Source organism: Lottia gigantea (genome assembly GCF_000327385.1).
Source record: "Lottia gigantea unplaced genomic scaffold LOTGIsca_8, whole genome shotgun sequence".
NCBI classification, from domain to species: Eukaryota; Metazoa; Mollusca; class Gastropoda; family Lottiidae; genus Lottia; species Lottia gigantea.
Window position 1 is genome coordinate 3407561 of NW_008710662.1, and position 17277 is coordinate 3424837.

General features: G+C 30.5%; 2 protein-coding genes across 2 annotated transcripts; both read left to right on the top strand.

The window, feature by feature from the left end:
* Window positions 1–2350: 2350 nt before the first annotated feature.
* On the top strand, window positions 2351–6197 carry LOTGIDRAFT_155477 (hypothetical protein; the record flags this gene model as incomplete). The annotated part of the gene is made up of 5 exons (XM_009067030.1): window positions 2351–2479; window positions 2910–2983; window positions 3440–3744; window positions 4137–4384; window positions 5898–6197. The coding sequence occupies 5 exons, from the start codon at window positions 2351–2353 to the stop codon at window positions 6195–6197; spliced, it is 1056 nt and encodes a 351-aa protein (XP_009065278.1).
* Window positions 6198–7006: 809 nt separating this feature from the next.
* LOTGIDRAFT_155478 (hypothetical protein) lies at window positions 7007–17217 on the top strand (the record flags this gene model as incomplete). Its single annotated transcript, XM_009067031.1, has 18 exons — window positions 7007–7092; window positions 9369–9492; window positions 9754–9868; window positions 10254–10388; window positions 10622–10794; window positions 11229–11353; window positions 11697–11811; window positions 12122–12280; window positions 12515–12610; window positions 12867–13043; window positions 13174–13314; window positions 13768–13892; window positions 14271–14394; window positions 14669–14926; window positions 15336–15490; window positions 15769–15943; window positions 16371–16540; window positions 16959–17217. 18 exons carry the CDS (start codon window positions 7007–7009, stop codon window positions 17215–17217), a joined length of 2712 nt encoding a protein of 903 aa, XP_009065279.1.
* Between the last annotated feature and the right edge of the window lie 60 nt (window positions 17218–17277).

The following is a 17277-nucleotide window of genomic DNA, read 5'->3' on the forward strand; positions in this document are numbered from 1 at the left end:
ATGTCATTTTATATTGGTGATATAATATTATCAGAACATTTCGGATTATCAGAACAGTCAAAATAATAAAAAGAGTGTGTGCAAACAGTACAGCTAATCAAGGTAGGAAATTTGAAGTCATGAAAATAATGAAACACACCATAAAATAACAATGATGTCTTTCTAATGTATATTTTCTTAAAAAGAGTTCCACTACATGCAGTATGGTGCATTTAAGTCTGAGGAATAAAGAATACCTTGGACTATTGTAGTCACGTGATCTAAAATGGCGGTGTAAACAAACTTACTACAAGTTACAAATTGCAAATGATTTTTTATGAACAGATTCTGTCTATCAAAGCTAGATTTATTGTTAGTAGAACCATTATTTAGATTTGATTTTAAGGGATAGATGCGCTCTTTTTAGGGGATGATTTGAGTCTTGAATATATGTGAATAATCTTCAGAAGTACTAGATGAAGGCTACAAAAATCGTTAAATGATAGTGGTGTAACCTGTATTCGTGCATATTATTATAAGGATTCAACACCGAATTTCGTCAAAATTAAAAACACGCAATTTTTTATTTTATGTATCAAAAGTTTTCTGAGATATTCTACAAAATAATTAAAATTGGTTTGTTTCGATTTTCTTTATGAATCCCTCACTTTGACCAATATTTCATGAGTAATAAATTTAACAACGCCTGCAAAATTCTTCACCTATTTTCGTGTACAATGTTTAATCCTTAAATAAGTCCAGAAAAACATGTTGTATGGATACCAGTGGTATAATTAACTTCTCTTGGTTTTTATCTTTAATAATAATATTACATTATTTGATGACAGATGACACTAGGAATTCGATTACAGGTTGGGATTATAAATTTGTAACTTTTGGTAATGACTGGTCTCGCGAGTTCGCACATATGTAAATTGTTAATTGTTTCCAAAGATGCATGAAAAAGAGGTAAGCTCGAAATTAGGTTAATTGACTGTAATTCCTTCAAAAATATCTCAAACTAGGAATTCTTTTCCTATTTCTGAGATGTCTTTTCTATACATGGCAGTGTCTAAAAAAAAAAAAAATGACTCGTCTTTTTAACTTAAATGTGGATATTTCTGGTCATACATGGATTTGAAGGTTCAAATTTGGAAAATGAGCTGTTAACACTATTGCTGATTGGCTAAGCTACAAAATTCCTGTTTCTGAGAAAAATATGGCGCACTTAACTCTCTTCAAAATAACTTTCGATACAATAGATACTATGCAGCACGGGCATGTAGTCCTACATTATTTACATTGCTGATAATAACTTGTAAGGTGCCTTTTAGTTTTACCACCTATTATTTCCCACTATTGTAGCAAAGTAAAAATTTTTTTGAAATTTTCAATTAAATGCTTCACAGATGAAAAAACAATGATGTAAGCTTACCGATGCTACAGGAATACCTTTTCGTTGCTTAAAATATAAATAGAACCACATTTCAACAATTTAATTCTAGTTTGACTTTTGAAGACAAAAATATCTGTCTAAACATCTTACAAAGTACTTCATTAACAGGGGTGGTTGGATTAAATGTGGTTATTAAAACAGCATATGTCCATATTTCAACACAACACCCCAATTGCAAAATGGCATTGACCAAAAACTAATAATAGACTCATAGGAAAATAGGTCACAGTGTAAGGGAAATTCCAAAAATGGTAAACAATCACAAACACAGACATTTTTGTCTACAAAAGTCAAACTAGAATTATTGATACAATACTTATTACACAAGTAAGCTTACAAATTGTACTGAAACAATTTTGATTTACCAACAGATTTGTCAAATTTAAAATTCCCCTCTGTAAATGACATAAAAGTTCTCAGTGAGTTTATTGTTGTTGGGGTTGATATTTGAAATTTTAATTCCTTTCAATCTTCAAATTATCCATTATCCACGTAAAAACTTAAGGGTGGGGAATGGTTAGATAGTTTTCAAAATGGGCAATTAATTGATTATTTCTACTTAAACAAACCATGCCACTAATCAATACTCGAATACTGGTACTCAATACAATATGTCTATAATACAATACAGACATTATTACTAATTAAGTTCTATAGGGCTGTCTAAATAGCCAATCACTAGACTGACCAATAATTTCAATATGTTATAATGATCACCGGTTGAAATCATTTCATAAACACATAATAAATCATTGTGTTTGTTCATATAAAGATATAACCTCCAATGTCTCTAAGATTTCTGACATTAACTCCCTGTGCTCGACTCATGTACTAGCTTTCATCAAATCTGCTTGTTTTAAATGTAGAAACATTTTCTTCCAGTTTTTATGGTGAAACATCTGTAGAATCAACAACATGGATTTCTTAGTGTTATTTATTGGTTACATCATGTCCTTTGTGATAGGCTCTATACTATATTATTTTAGAGATTCACAATTTTTGAACACAGGAGTATTTGGTATGATTAAACACAGTATTGGTCAGGTAGGCACAATGTACTAGCTAATTAGACTTGAAATCTCAAATTCATTGATTTTTATTATTTCTAATTTCATTATAGCTTTTGTCAATAACTAAAAAATCTAAAATTTTTATGTCAGGGAAACTGATAGCATCGATTTGCACCATTTTAATTTTCTTGCAATCACTTAAGAATAAGCATTGTATGATGTCATTATTTTCAAAGCTGCTAATAATATCTAAGAGAATTGCAATAGTAACGTCATAAAATGCTTAGTTTTAGTGGAATGGCAAGAACCAGAATGTTGTGATCATGATTGTTGATATTTGCTGAAAGTGATAACATTACTAACTTCTACAGTATCAGTACATGAATAATTGAAATAGATATTATATTTAGCTAGTAAAACAGATATAACAATAAGATATTTACATGTAAGTTTGTCATTTTCAGGCATATTATAATGTGGCCCCTACAACATTAGTAAGATGGTTAAATAAGATAGCTGACTCAGTTTTGGGTTCAAGGTAAGTCAAAAAGCTAAGTAAGATGTGACCAATGGCCTGTTGAAATCTTATTCCTAAAAACTGCCAATAGAAAGAAGTTTCTTTTAATGTAGAAAAATTTAATTCTATTACCAGTGCTATAAGAACTATGTGGAAATGTGTTGTAAGCGCTCAAGTCCATCCATTCACATTTTCTCGTAAATCATCTACCTTTTTTCCTTTCAATATTGAAATAAAATATCATCAAGGTGGTCATATATAGGTGTCATCCACTATTTTTTAAAACTTATTAACTCCTGTTTTGCTCAAGAAATGTCTATATCGTAGCAGTGCTAAGCCTTTAAGTCCAGTTCAAATAATTGCACATTTTTGCAACAAGAAATTAACAAGATAAAGAAACTAGATGTAATTTCCCATTTTACACGCCATGATTTTATGTAGAATAAGCTTATGTGTTGTATTTATCTTCTATTCCAGTAATCCTTTCATGCAGATAATGTTTTGTTTAATGGTATTATTAGGACATAGTATACTAGTTATGGATGTTTTACCATATCTATTTGTATATGAACCGAATAGTGACCATGTTACCATTCCAGCTATCTTATGTTTTACCAACTTTTTCTTCATGCATCTGAGTTGTACACCCGATTCAGGTGAAATTAACAGTAAAAATCAGAAATATTTTATGTCTCTGTATGAACCTGATGGTATATATTATTATGAAGATACTGTATGTAAAACATGTAACATAATTCGACCTCCTCGCTCCAAACATTGTAGTAAGTAATTTACTCAGTCCTCTCTTATCATTTCTGTAAAAATGGCTCTTTACCCGCTTTCTTTCAAAAACAAATGAAAATTTCACATATAACTAGTTTGTATTCTATCATGTACATTATGTACATAACAGGTAATGCATACAGTAACTTTTTCAAGGAATTATAGAGTAAGTGTCCACATTTTGGATTTTAAATTGATGAATATATTGTTGAACAAAGATTTTTGCACATACCCAGGGATGATTCAAAACATAAACATGTGCAAGTGAAAATGAAGAGAACATAATCTGGTTTATGCAGTTCACTAACTGTTATTCCATCTAAGATATATTGGACTGTTTGCAATCATCCTGGTTTGATCTCTATAATATTTCCAAATTTTTTCTTTTCAGGTACATGTAAGAAATGTGTTCATCGTTTTGACCATCATTGTGTATGGACTAATAATTGTGTGGCAGGTTTCAATCAACGCTGGTTTATACTATATCTGATATCAGTATGTATTATGTGTGGCAACGGTACCTATATGACTTATAAATGTTTGAAATTAATAGTTAGAAATAAGCGACTAATGGAAACAGCTTATGTGGATGAAAGTACTAACTCAATACAACCGATTTCTTATTATGTTTTAATACAGGTATGATATATTATTTATTGACTTACTACAAATAATGGCATGGCTTCTTTCTTTTTATTAGTTCGACTCAAACTCCTGATGCAAGATTGTCTTAACCTTTACATGTTTGATCTTAGTGCTTGAAAATATAGAATAATCTTCCACAGACCCTTGAAGTTCTGTCAATATTAATAAAATATGATGTGTTTTTCCACAACAAGACAAAAGTTGATTGATTTCCAATAAAAAGTACACCAGAGTCGTAAGTAAGCAGTCCTTTGTTCAAAATACTAAAAAAGGAAAAGAGAACTATATCAAGAACAGTTTAACAGCTTTGTTGACATTTTTATACGCCCACATCATATATATCGTATATTGTCGTCGCCCGTCTGTTGATCATTTATATTCATGAGATCTTGGACAAGTTCGAATTTGACGATATTTCGATGAACGGTTTTTGAGTTATTGCACTTGACTTATGAAAAACGCGTCAAAATTTTGTTGTGAACACTATAGAGACTACAGTTTTCATCCAATTTCAATGAAATATGGTGTGAATATTTATTATGATGAGATCTTGGAGTTCGAATTTGGCTATCTTTCGATGAATGGTTTGTGAGTTATTGCCCTTGATTTATGAAAAACGCATAAAAATTTGTTTGTGGACACAATAGATAGTACAGTTTTCATCCGATTTAAATGAAATTTGGTATGATCATTTATAATTATGAGATCTTAGTCAAGATTAAATTTGACATTTTTCGATCAATGGAATTTGAGTTATTGCCCATGACTTATTAAAAACGTATCAAAATTTGTTAGCGATAGAGGTGACAGATTATGTCAGAATTTTATTAAATAATGTGTGTTCGCATAAATCAACAATATCTTGATTTTTGGTATGATTTGACACAGAAAGGTGACTGCCCTTGATATACTGAAAATGTATCAGGAAAGTGGGCGTATCTTGCTAGACAACCACTTGTTATATACGTTGACACTATTTTCTACACATTGCCCACATTTTATTATTATTGACAGAACTTCAAGGGCCTGTAAATTTACTAAACACCTTAAATGTTAAGCTATAGATTTAGAAATTAGTTCCCAGTTATGTGGAAAGTTTTAGCTGAATTTGATGTAGATGACTATATATTTGTAAAATAAATGGTTTGTTGGATTTATAAAAGGAATCATGTGTTTCTCCTGTATGATACAACATTTAAGACATTGCCAGTCAAAAATACTTGATGGATGTTTTACCACTATTGAATAAAAATATCTACAATGTTATTTCATCTTTTGATCATTTTTGCTTTGTTCTCAGAAGTAGAGTAAATTCTTAATGTTTTGGCGAATAAATTTAAAAAATCAAACTGTTATTAAGTTAATTGAAAAACAAACCTTGATAAGACAGAGAGACATGATTTTATTCACATTATCCTTATTTTTAAGCTTTTGCATACCCCCTTTAATAAATAGCCCATAATTTTCACATTTCATTAAACTATTCTATTTTATTTATTTTTTTCAGCATTTATTTATGAACTATCCCCATACCATGTTTTTACTGTTTGCTCTACCATCAGTTATAATACTACTAGGCTCTCTAGCTTCCTACCATATATACCTAGTATGTACTAATCAAACCACTAATGAACGTTATAAACTCTATGATGTCCAACGGAGATATAAACATGAAGGTAAAAACGCGTCTACCATAACGGATCTACATTCATATCGTCCCTATGATAAAGGCTTTATAGAGAATGTTAAAGAGGTGATGTTTCCTAAGAAACAGTTAGATAAATTATTTCAGAAAAAAGAGTCCTGATTAGATTATTACAGAGATATTTAGTCTTGTCTAAAATATCTTAGTTACACACAGTTGTCGCTGGAAACTTGATATCAATACCAATTTATATATCTGAGAAAAGTAATTTACTTCATATTATCACAAATAATGCCAAATAATTTAGTCTCTATGTAAAGTCATATCTACAATAAATAAAATATCCTCACTGTTAAAATAGTACTCAATACAATTGTAGAGCGATATAGAAATATTATCTATGTTAGATATATCTAGCACAATCAATGAAACTGGTATGATGTTTATATACCATTTAGGGTTGGGTGATATACTGGTATCGTTATAATCAGTGGTTTGGGATTTTATATGGTTAGTAATATCGCCTCATTACATAATACTGCAATATTGTGTTTAAGTATTAGAATCTTGTCTATATATTTGGCTGTGTTGTAGAGGTGAAATTCTTCTAGACTTATTATGAGATCTAATATTGATGATATTAAGAGCTAGGTTTATGTAAATTGATGGCAGTGTAAATAGTTTTATAGAATGGTTGTGATCTAATAGTTTGATATTGTTGTGTATAAGATAATCTGTTAAAGTATTCCAAAGTTTGTATCCTTCAAGCCACAGTAGATATATTTTTTCTATACTATAATAATGTTATATATATGTGGTAATATGAACATAAACAAGAAATCTGGCCCTATCCGTTCGCTGTACATGATATACATATATCTAGTAATGTTTTGATGGATTCATTAGTGGTTCACCATTCAAATTTGGCTTTTGTCATGGAGAAAAAATTCTCAAAAACTAGCAATCCAAATATGGGTCAAAGCATCTCCCCTAAAAAGAGAAGTTTTATGTCTGGCTTTATACGTGCCAATATCCCATTTGTAAATCACTGTAACAGGTAGGGCCAGATTTGTCTGGCTAATAAATTTCATGAGTGTATATTGTTATAAAGATGGTTTATTATATTTATTATATTTTGAGGCAGAATAAATACAAACTAAAGTAAAGCAGACAGCCCTTATTTATGTTTTGAATCCTACCAGAATGTGTTTCACTATAACAGTATTGAGCTCTCCATTAACTTAATGTTATGTGTGTTTGTAGAAATGTATCTGATATGAGTGTAGAACAGCAGGGAAATAGATTTCATTCCAATCATAATTCCAATTTATTCCAATAATAGTTTTCTATACATGTATTTGTGTTTTTATATATTAGTGAATGGGTAATTTATTTGAGATGTATAAAAGTTTGATCTATTTAATCATGTTTTAAATGAATGAATTATTGTGATATATATATTTGTATGTTATTGTTATTTGTTGGTCTTGGCTAGATTGTCAGAAATATTTTACGTCTAAATACTATTTGTTGGACCAACTATTAGTGGTAATATTATAACAGTTTATGGGATCAAACTAGGCTTGAATTCGCATAGAAAAACGTTTTAAACCTAACTTGTTCTGGTCTTTCCACCGAATGAACCCTTTGAGGTAACCTTTTAACTTTGGAGTGATTTGTAACGTGGCAAAACTTTTATGAAAACGGGTTTAAAAAATTCAATGCTGTGTAGAAGTGAAGTTATAATGTTTCTGACCACAACAAGATCTAGTTTTGATAGAATGAAATAAAATATTTATTAAAATATATTTATTGTTATCTTTAGAAAGTAAATATATCTAGGCTAAAAAACCAATGTTACCAATACCCTTGTAACATTCCTTTCACCCTCTAAACAGTGGAGTCTTGACCATTGCAGTAGGCCTATCAGATAATTTAGAGTAACTTCTGTTTTCTTTTTAAATGGTTACAAAGTAGCTGAACAGACAGCAGTGGGAAAACTATCATTGCTTTCATGCAGCTGAAAATCACTATTTTCTAAATACTTTCTATTAATTAATTAATTAGATTGAAATATTTTGAACATGCTCAAGATAGGATTGGTTTTTAATGCATAGTCGTACTTTTACATACGTTTGATAAGTTAAAGGGAAGTTAGGCACAAATGTGGAGAACATTTAAAGAAGTTTACTGCATTTAAGTTGTTTGGAATTGTTAATATAAAAAAGAGTTGCTCCCCTTTGACCATAATTTTAAATAATGTCGCAAAAATCAGAAATGTTCAAAGCTTTGGAATCACTTAAAAGCGTCACTAAAGATGTTTCGAAATGGTATTTTGTCAGATACTTTTCGAATTAATCTTTTAGTCATAATTCAATAAAGAAGAAAAATAATTTCATTTCTATCGAATTTTTACGACTGCCATTAGAGAATCAATGCTTTTGATTGGTTGCTCTTTATTTAGTTTCTGCCTTTTGGACCAATCAACATCGATCATCAGGGCTATTTCCCCCTCCAGCTTCAAAATGGCTGTCAGTATAAATATAAACAGAGATGGGTGCACATCCGTACCAAAAACTGGAATATTTTTCAATAAAACACTACTTATTATCTATTACAAATTCACAACGTTCACTTGGGGCCTAATTAAATTGAACTGTCATTGCTGCATTTTCAAAAATTGTCGCCTGTTTGCTATAAACATTTTTTATGAACTTTTCATACTCACGTAACACTGTCACTGAATGAGACGAACGTGAGAGATAATCGCCAGGATGGGATGTAAACCAACTCTATAAACTTTTCATCAAAACGTCAGTTGCATTCATTTCAATAACACGTCCTTAAAAGAATTGACCTGAAGAACAAGGTTTTATTCAACATCAAGAGAAGAGGTCCCAAGATCTATGAGTACCAGGTAAGAGAGTTTTGGAAGCTACACTTGTCACTCTTTGCTCATTGTCTGCAAGTTAGGCTTTTTTTTACTTTCCAGTGTGTCTGGTGGTTGCTTTGATAATTATCTGTGCATTTTTGATAAGTGATATGTCATTGCTCATTGAAACAGGAGGCAATCTAGAGCAAATCTGACATGTAAATTTTCACTTTATTACGATAATTTATTGTTTTAGATACTTGCTCATTAACCAGAATGTCTCTTAGGGATTGTTCCACCTCATTTTTTATTAGAGGGACTGAAAATTTTTTGAGTAAATGTCAGGTAATTGGTTATCTATGGTTCAGATATTCTGCCTACCGGTTTGCTAATTCTTGATATGAAAAATTGTCATTGAAAATTAATGATTAATTAATTCTTGAATATAATTTTGTTTTCAGACTTGACAGATTGTTCCTGCTATTAGACAATGGTTCAACTCCATTGATTCGGAAGTCAGCAGCAGAACAATTAGGTGAAGTTCAAAAGCTTCATCCTTATGAACTTAATAACTTGTTATCAAAGGTAAATTTTCCATAAAATCATTCTTTGTGCTCACATAAAAAAAGCACAGGTACCTGTATAATGAATAAGCTTAACTTTACTCTGTTCATATTGTAAGACTGGAATTGTTGCATAGAAGATTAAGCAGTTATATGGCTTTTAAACACATCGAAAACAAACATATATATTTTTGAAGCCAGTGTTTGGACTGGTAGCATATTGATTTGGACTATGTGTCACATATTTTGTAGTAATTTTAATATTTTGTTAATATGATTTTAGATCCATGTGTACCTACGGAGTTCCAGTTGGGAAACTAGGATAGCAGCAGGTCAGGCTGTAGAAGCTATTGGTAAAAATGTACCACAGTGGGAGCCAAGAGGAGCTCCAAAGTCAGGTTAGTAAAATTTCAACGAATAAAACAAATTTGTTGTACAATATAGCTTTCCTCAAATGATAAATATGTTTTTTTATCTTTGAATACTTAAAGTGAGTTCAGAATTAATATTGTGTATTGTGTTTTTCTCATATTTACAACCTAGTGAAAACAGAAAAACTGAAAATATATTTACATTCAGTAAGCATTCAACCTTGCTGTTCTTGATAACCAATAATTTTGCATTGAATATGGAAATTCCCCAAAATCACTCAGGCTTTTGATTAGGATGCATGTCTGATACATTTAGTTTTAATCAGAAGAAAGAAAGAAAGTCAATTTGAGAATGTAATCAAGTGTAAAATACATAATACCATTAACATTGATACTGTACATTATATTTCAGAGGTGGGCAGTTCTGCTGTCCAAGATGCTGGAAAAATACTCTTTTCACAGTTTGACGTTAATAAAGTTTTGGCATTTGGTGCATCATTACTTGGATCTGAAGGTGTACAGTATGATTCAGTACAGAGTTTTATAGGTATGACATCTCTAATTTGGTATAGAGAAATTGAATGGTGCTATGAAATTTTCTGTAGGATTCCCCCTCAATTACACTAGAAAGTTTTTTTTATTGTAGTTTCGTTTTTTTAGGTTCCTGTTCCAAATTAGTTGACTCTCATGTATTCCTACCCTGATGCAGATTTTATTCTTTAAACTAAATTTGAGCTGGTCATTTTCACAAGATCAACTTTAATTAGTGTTGTTTTTCAGGTATAGATGATAAAGAACATCTAGCACAACAAAGACAGTTATTAAATAAAAGATTAGGATTAGATATAGCTGGTAATCTGGGATTAGATTCTAATAATTTATTTAATGATGAAGATTTACATATTGAACATTCTTCTAATGGTCAGACATCCGGTCAACCTATTTATAATCAGGTAAAGTCAGACATCCAGTCAGCCTATTTATCATCAGGTATAGTCGGAAATGAAAAAAAAAACTTATTTATAATCAGGTATAGTCAGACATCCAGTCAACCTATTTATAATCAGGAAAAGTCAGACATTCAGTCAGCCTATTTATCATCAGGTATAGTCAGACATTCAGTCAACCTATTTATAATCAGGTGTATTCAGACATCCAAAAAAAACTTATTTATAATCATGTATAGTCAGACATTCAGTCAAATTATTTATCATCAGGTATATTCAGACATCAAGTCAGCCTGTCTATAATCAGTCTATGACAGATATCCAAATAAAGTCTGATATTAAGTCATTCAACAAGTCTGATATTAAGTCTGTCAACAAATCTGATATTAAGTCAGTCAACAAGTTAGATATCAAATCAACCTATCATATTTTTTTTATAGCCTGTAGCTGATCTAGTCAAACAACAGTTAATGGATGTAACTAGAGGCTTAAGTGCCAGAGAGAAAAATAAAGCTAAAAGAAAAGCTAAACATTTGGCTAAACAAATATCAAAAGATGGGAATAGGTAAGAACAAAGACATATTGTAAGAAAATAAATTCTTTAATGACAAAGACATGTAATTGCTAGATTAGTCTAAGCAATAACATAGAATAAAAAAAAAACAAGTACTAACTATCCGAACCACAAAACAAAACTCAAAATCCAAAGTCACAGTAGAGCAAAACATTTGTTGCAGATATACTATTCATATAAGGAATAATATCAATTGTAAAAAAGAAATATTTCACTATGAAAAGTGGTTTGTTGTGTCTAGAAGAGTAAGCATACTGGTACCCTGCCTGGTGTCACACCTGTCATTGCTTCACACATCTTTTGTTATTCTATGAATTGTTCTAATTTTCTGCAGTGAATGTGTCAGTCAAGAGTTTGATCCACCTGCTAAGAAAACCAAACAAGAAGTATCTGAAGAAAATGGAAAGAATAATGTTGAAACTGATGATAATACTCTTAATCTAGATGAGGTCAGATACTTGATTGTTATATATTTTAGGGTAGGGAGGAGGGTTTGACATACAATCCTAGGATGGTTCTAATGCTTCATGACCCCACACATACAGGGCTAAATTGTTTAAATATTTTAGCCTCCTAAATCTTTTTCTTAAGCAGCAATTTTTAAGAGTTTGAAGCTTTAAAGGAGCATGTAGTTCTGATGTAAGTTTATAAAAAAAATTGTACTGCCTTTTGGTAAATTTTACTTTGACCTCAGAAACAATCAAACAATAACACTGTAAAGTGTGGTGTTTAAATGGAGTTTTGGTTGTTTATTTTCAGATGGAAGAATGGCCGTTTGAATCATTCTGTGAAGTGTTAATGAATGATTTATTTAATAGTTCCTGGGAAATCAGACATGGTGCTGCAACTGGTTTAAGAGAAATAATCAAACAACATGGACGTGGTGCTAGTAAATCATGTGATACACCAGCTGATCAGGTTTGGACAAGATTTGTTGTTTCTGTGTTAAGCCATTGGTTGAAGTTACATCCAAATCACATCCTGTTTTCTTAGCTGAAAGCTTATTTCAAAGAAATAGAATTTTGGGCCCTTCGTAAACTAAAAAACAAAGTCTGACACTATTTATATAACTCTTTGTTATCAGAAAGGGTTTTAAAAAAAAGCCATATTTTTTTGAAAGAAAGTTGGTTAAATTTTGATGAAATGTTTCAGATGGCAGCTGTCAATCAGATCTGGTTATCAGATTTAGCTTTACGGTTACTATGTGTTTTAGTACTGGATAGATTTGGTGACTTTGTATCAGATGAGGTAACTATGTTAAGTGTTAACTACAGACTTTGGAAATTCATATCTTACCGATTAACTCTTTTATTTTTTCTAAATATTTATGTATGTCTGTATATCCAGAACAAAGGGTTAAAACTGTGTGAACTCGTTTATATATCAAAATATCAAGATATCATTGCTAATAAGATCTTGTAAGATAGAGATAGTTTATGGTTTAGCTGATATATTTTACAAATCTACAAAACATTGCTCTAATAAATGGTTTTATATGTTCTAGGTGGTTGCTCCAGTAAGAGAAACATGTGCTCAAGATTTAGGTGTATTATTAAAGTTTTTAGATGTTGAAGGTGTTAATGGTGTCACTAGTGTATTATTACAATTATTATCACAACAACAATGGGAAGTTAGACATGGTGGTTTATTAGGTTTAAAATATCTTTTAGCTGTAAGAAAGGTATGTTCTACAACTTTTATTCAACAAAAACTTCAGTAGTCATGTACATCATTTGTTGTCAGTAATGTGCGACTTTGTGATTGAGACTAAAGTCTTTCAGCAATAAAGCTGGCTCTTATTTATTTTTTAGGATCTGCGAGATGTTTTATTACCAACTGTATTACCAGGAATATTCCAAGGTTTACAGGATTCTGATGATGATGTTCGAGCTGTAGCAGCTGCAGCACTAGTTCCTGTTAGTGATAAACTAGTTACACTATTACCTAATCAGGTGATTTATTCTTCATACTTTTTAATTGTGATAGCAATTCTGTCTTATCGTTTGCTGTCTTCAGAGCTCTGAAATGTAGTCTTAGATAAATGATGTTAACTGTTGGTGATTAAGCTACTATGGGATTGAGCTTCTTGAACTTCTAAGAGACTATTAAATAGCATATGAAATGAATTCAAATAAAAGTTTAAGCTCTGAGCTCTATATTTTCTTGTGGATGTATTGTCAAATGATGCTATTCTCATAAAGACACTTTGATATTATCTACATTATATTCTTTTACAATATATTTATATTATGGTGGGCATTTGATAGCTCAATCAGCATCCAGATGGATTGTCATCTGCATTACTATTGAGTTGAATTCTCCTGACAAAAAAACACTCTCTTGAGAGTAGACATTAAGACATTTCTCCACCCTATTATTTATATGTCGGATCAATTTGATTTCAGACACCTATTATTATCAATTGTTTATGGGAGACATTATTAGATTTAGATGATTTAACAGCTAGTACCAATAGTATCATGTCATTATTATCTAAATTATTATCAAATCCATCTTCAATGTCAACAACGTAAGTAGTTTAATTTCTTTATACTTCTAATTTTCAAACTGACTTTTTGTAATATGATATTGACCATTAAAGTATTTGACACCCTCTTTCCTCTGGTTAACTCTTCCCAATATGCAAACTTTCAATAAAAGAGGATGAAAAATGATAATGGATGAAAAACAACTGGTCCTTAGCCAAACTTCTTGGCATTGTTCTTTCACTACATTACTCATTCTCAATTGTATCTTGAGTCTTGAATAAACAGGATTCAGGGTCATCAGATATTCACACGCCAAAATTAGATATGATGTTAATTTTTTACCTGTGAAATTATACCCCTTTTGTTTATTGTTTACTTTAGACAGAATAGTTACAGTGATAAATATTATTCTATTTCAGTATGTCTCAGTCTTTAACTGAACTTACACCTCGATTGTGGCCATTTTTACGTCACAATATAACATCAGTACGTAAAGCAACATTAGAAACATTGTATACTTTACTCAATATATTTGATCCAGAGGTAAGATACTTTCAGCTTATCCTATAGCATTAATTATTTTCCAGTATATTTTGAGGGGTGTTCAAAGGTGGAAATTGGAAGAGAATTTGATTGCACTTGTAGAGTATATTGTGATTCAAAAGTTATCACAATAACATTAATGTTTGAATAACTTATATAATTTGTTGATAGTTTAAACCTTCTTTGAATGTGATTTTATCCAAAACTTTAACATATCCAAGCTTCAGTCATATTATATTTGATTATGAATTTTAATGAATGGTTGATTTTTCAGACTAAGAAATGTTTTTGGATAACCAGTATATTACCAGATACATTACGCCATATTTATCAACGAATTTTACTAGAAAATAATGGTATTCTAATAGAATTAACATATAAAGTCTGGACATTATTATTAGAAAGATCACCATTAGATTATTTAATAGCAGCTTCTATGCCATGGTTAGGAGTTTGGTTATGTCTTCTCATGCAACCATCTAGAACACCATTTGAACCTACATATCTTATAGAAGCTAAACATAAAGTTAGGGTGAGTTGTTATATCTTACTTTATATTTTATTCCTTCAACAATTATTGTTCGTGTAAAATTAGCTCTATCATTCATGGAATATTTGACAGACGTGTTCCTGTTCTTGTCTTTAAGTTATGATAAAGGCTTGATGGTAAAAGATTAGCTTGAGGTTATTTTCATCTTCAATAAGAATGCTTGATTAAGTAGTTATATGTATATGTAGCTTTGTAGCTGTAAATGAACAGTACTATTGCAATGCTCTAGTAGGTTTAATAGTATGTTTATCTTTTATCACTTTTTAGAATTAAAACCCGATTCTCCTATTTCTATTCTCTCATGGAAGTTTAAATTTTTGTCACATTCAGCCTGACATTAACTTTAAGTTTAATGAATGTTTTAGTTGAAATGTATATTTTCTCTATGTAGGACAGTATAAGTACAACTAAAAGAAGTAATATTATAGATAGTAGTGTGGATTGTAATAAAGATAATAGAGAATATATAGGAGGTATAGAATCTCTCAATAAATCATTACAAGATAGAGATTATTCTGTTACTAGAGCCCGAATATCTGGAGCCAGGTATGTTTAATTGTATTTAGTTGTATTATGTATAATCAGATATATTACCTAATGGTTATCATCAAAACCTTGTTGTTTTGCAAATGTATATTTATTAAATCATATTATTTTAACTCTTTTCTAGGAATTTCAAGACCCAGAGACATGACTGGAATTTCTGTATCTTACATAAAAAAAAGTTTAGAAACCTCTTGAAATCCCTTCAACCCTTTGAACACTGATGGTAAATGACATAGTATTTTAAACATGTATTTTAACATGTATTGATGTTATTTTAGGTTATTAGGAATGTTATCTGGTTATATAACACAATACGTATCCAACTACCCACCAGAAGCCGAGAAACCAGTTGATTCTTTAACTAAACTCTTTACATTTCATCTGAATACTAAATCAGCTTTACAAAGATATGTTATTGGTCAGGTTCTTTACTTTTGGTCACTGCTTAGTAAGGTACTTGTCATTAATAGTATATACGTATGCTCAGGATTTTATTAAGAAAAAATCATTGTCTTGTTACAGTTCCTTGAATGTTTTTTACTTACTTCGCTTAAATGCTTTATTTCAAAATAAGAAGACTTATTTCCAAAACTAGTTGTCATGATACTGTTGTCAATACATATCAGCAGCATGAGATGAGCTCTAGAAAATAAGATGTGAGTCAAAAACCTATGTGCTGTAGAAAATTTCATTGTTGAATTAGTTTACTATACATCCCCCTCATGTCCAGTGTTGAAAGGCCAGCATATGGTAGAGAATTTAGATAGTGTATAGAAGCTCAATTCTTCAATTGATTTACTTGTCATGTTCATTCATTAAAGAATGACTCAATGATATTATGGTGCTCAATTTCGTATATGAAAAATTACTTATTTTACAGGACTGTCTATGTAGTAGTGAAGTTAAAAGTAAATTGTTACAATGTCTTAATGAAGCAATATATTTTGATGAAATAGCTCTAGCATTTACTCGTATGCAATCTGATTGTCGTGACTTTATAGCTTCTATCAAACAGCAGGGTATTGAGATGGATTCATTATTTCCACCTACGTAAGTTGAATATATTATATGGTTCGATTGCATCAAAATTATTTCACAATATTTGGAATTAGTTTCAATGCTTAGTACACTACTGAATTGCACTCCTGAAGAACATATTGTAATGTAAATTCTTATATATCATAAGCTGTGTAAGAGGTTCAGATATATTTTGGTTCTGAGGCCATATTTTTGAAAACTTAACTTTATTGGTGTTCCAGTAGTCTGATTTTTTAATTACTAAAATCTACTGAATATTTCATTATTGGTATTCAGTCGGATTACTGTATTTCTTGAAATCTTCATTCCATTCTGTTTAAGTATCCAGAATATGGCCTCTGATATGTAAATCTCTGATTGTCAATTCAGTTATAGGAGGGTCCAAATATCTTATGTTATATTAGTGTTTGACCTCTGTCTTGTTTTGTAGGTCTATATTAAGTTTAGATCAAGCTAGTCAGCTAACCTCTACAGTATTTGATAATATTAAAGCTCAACTTAAACCACGTATGTTACAAACACTAGATGATAGAAGACAACAGCTACAGATCTCTGTTACACAAACAACAATAGAACAACAAACATATACTATCAGGTTTAACCTGTTTATGTCTTTCATTTCACTAGCTCATATTCGGCTAAAAGAAAAAATAAAAGATCAAAGAAATATTTATCAAGCTGCACATTAATTAATGATAACATATTTAGTGCATGAGAGACAAAAAGTGTGAATTTATTTAAATATGCAG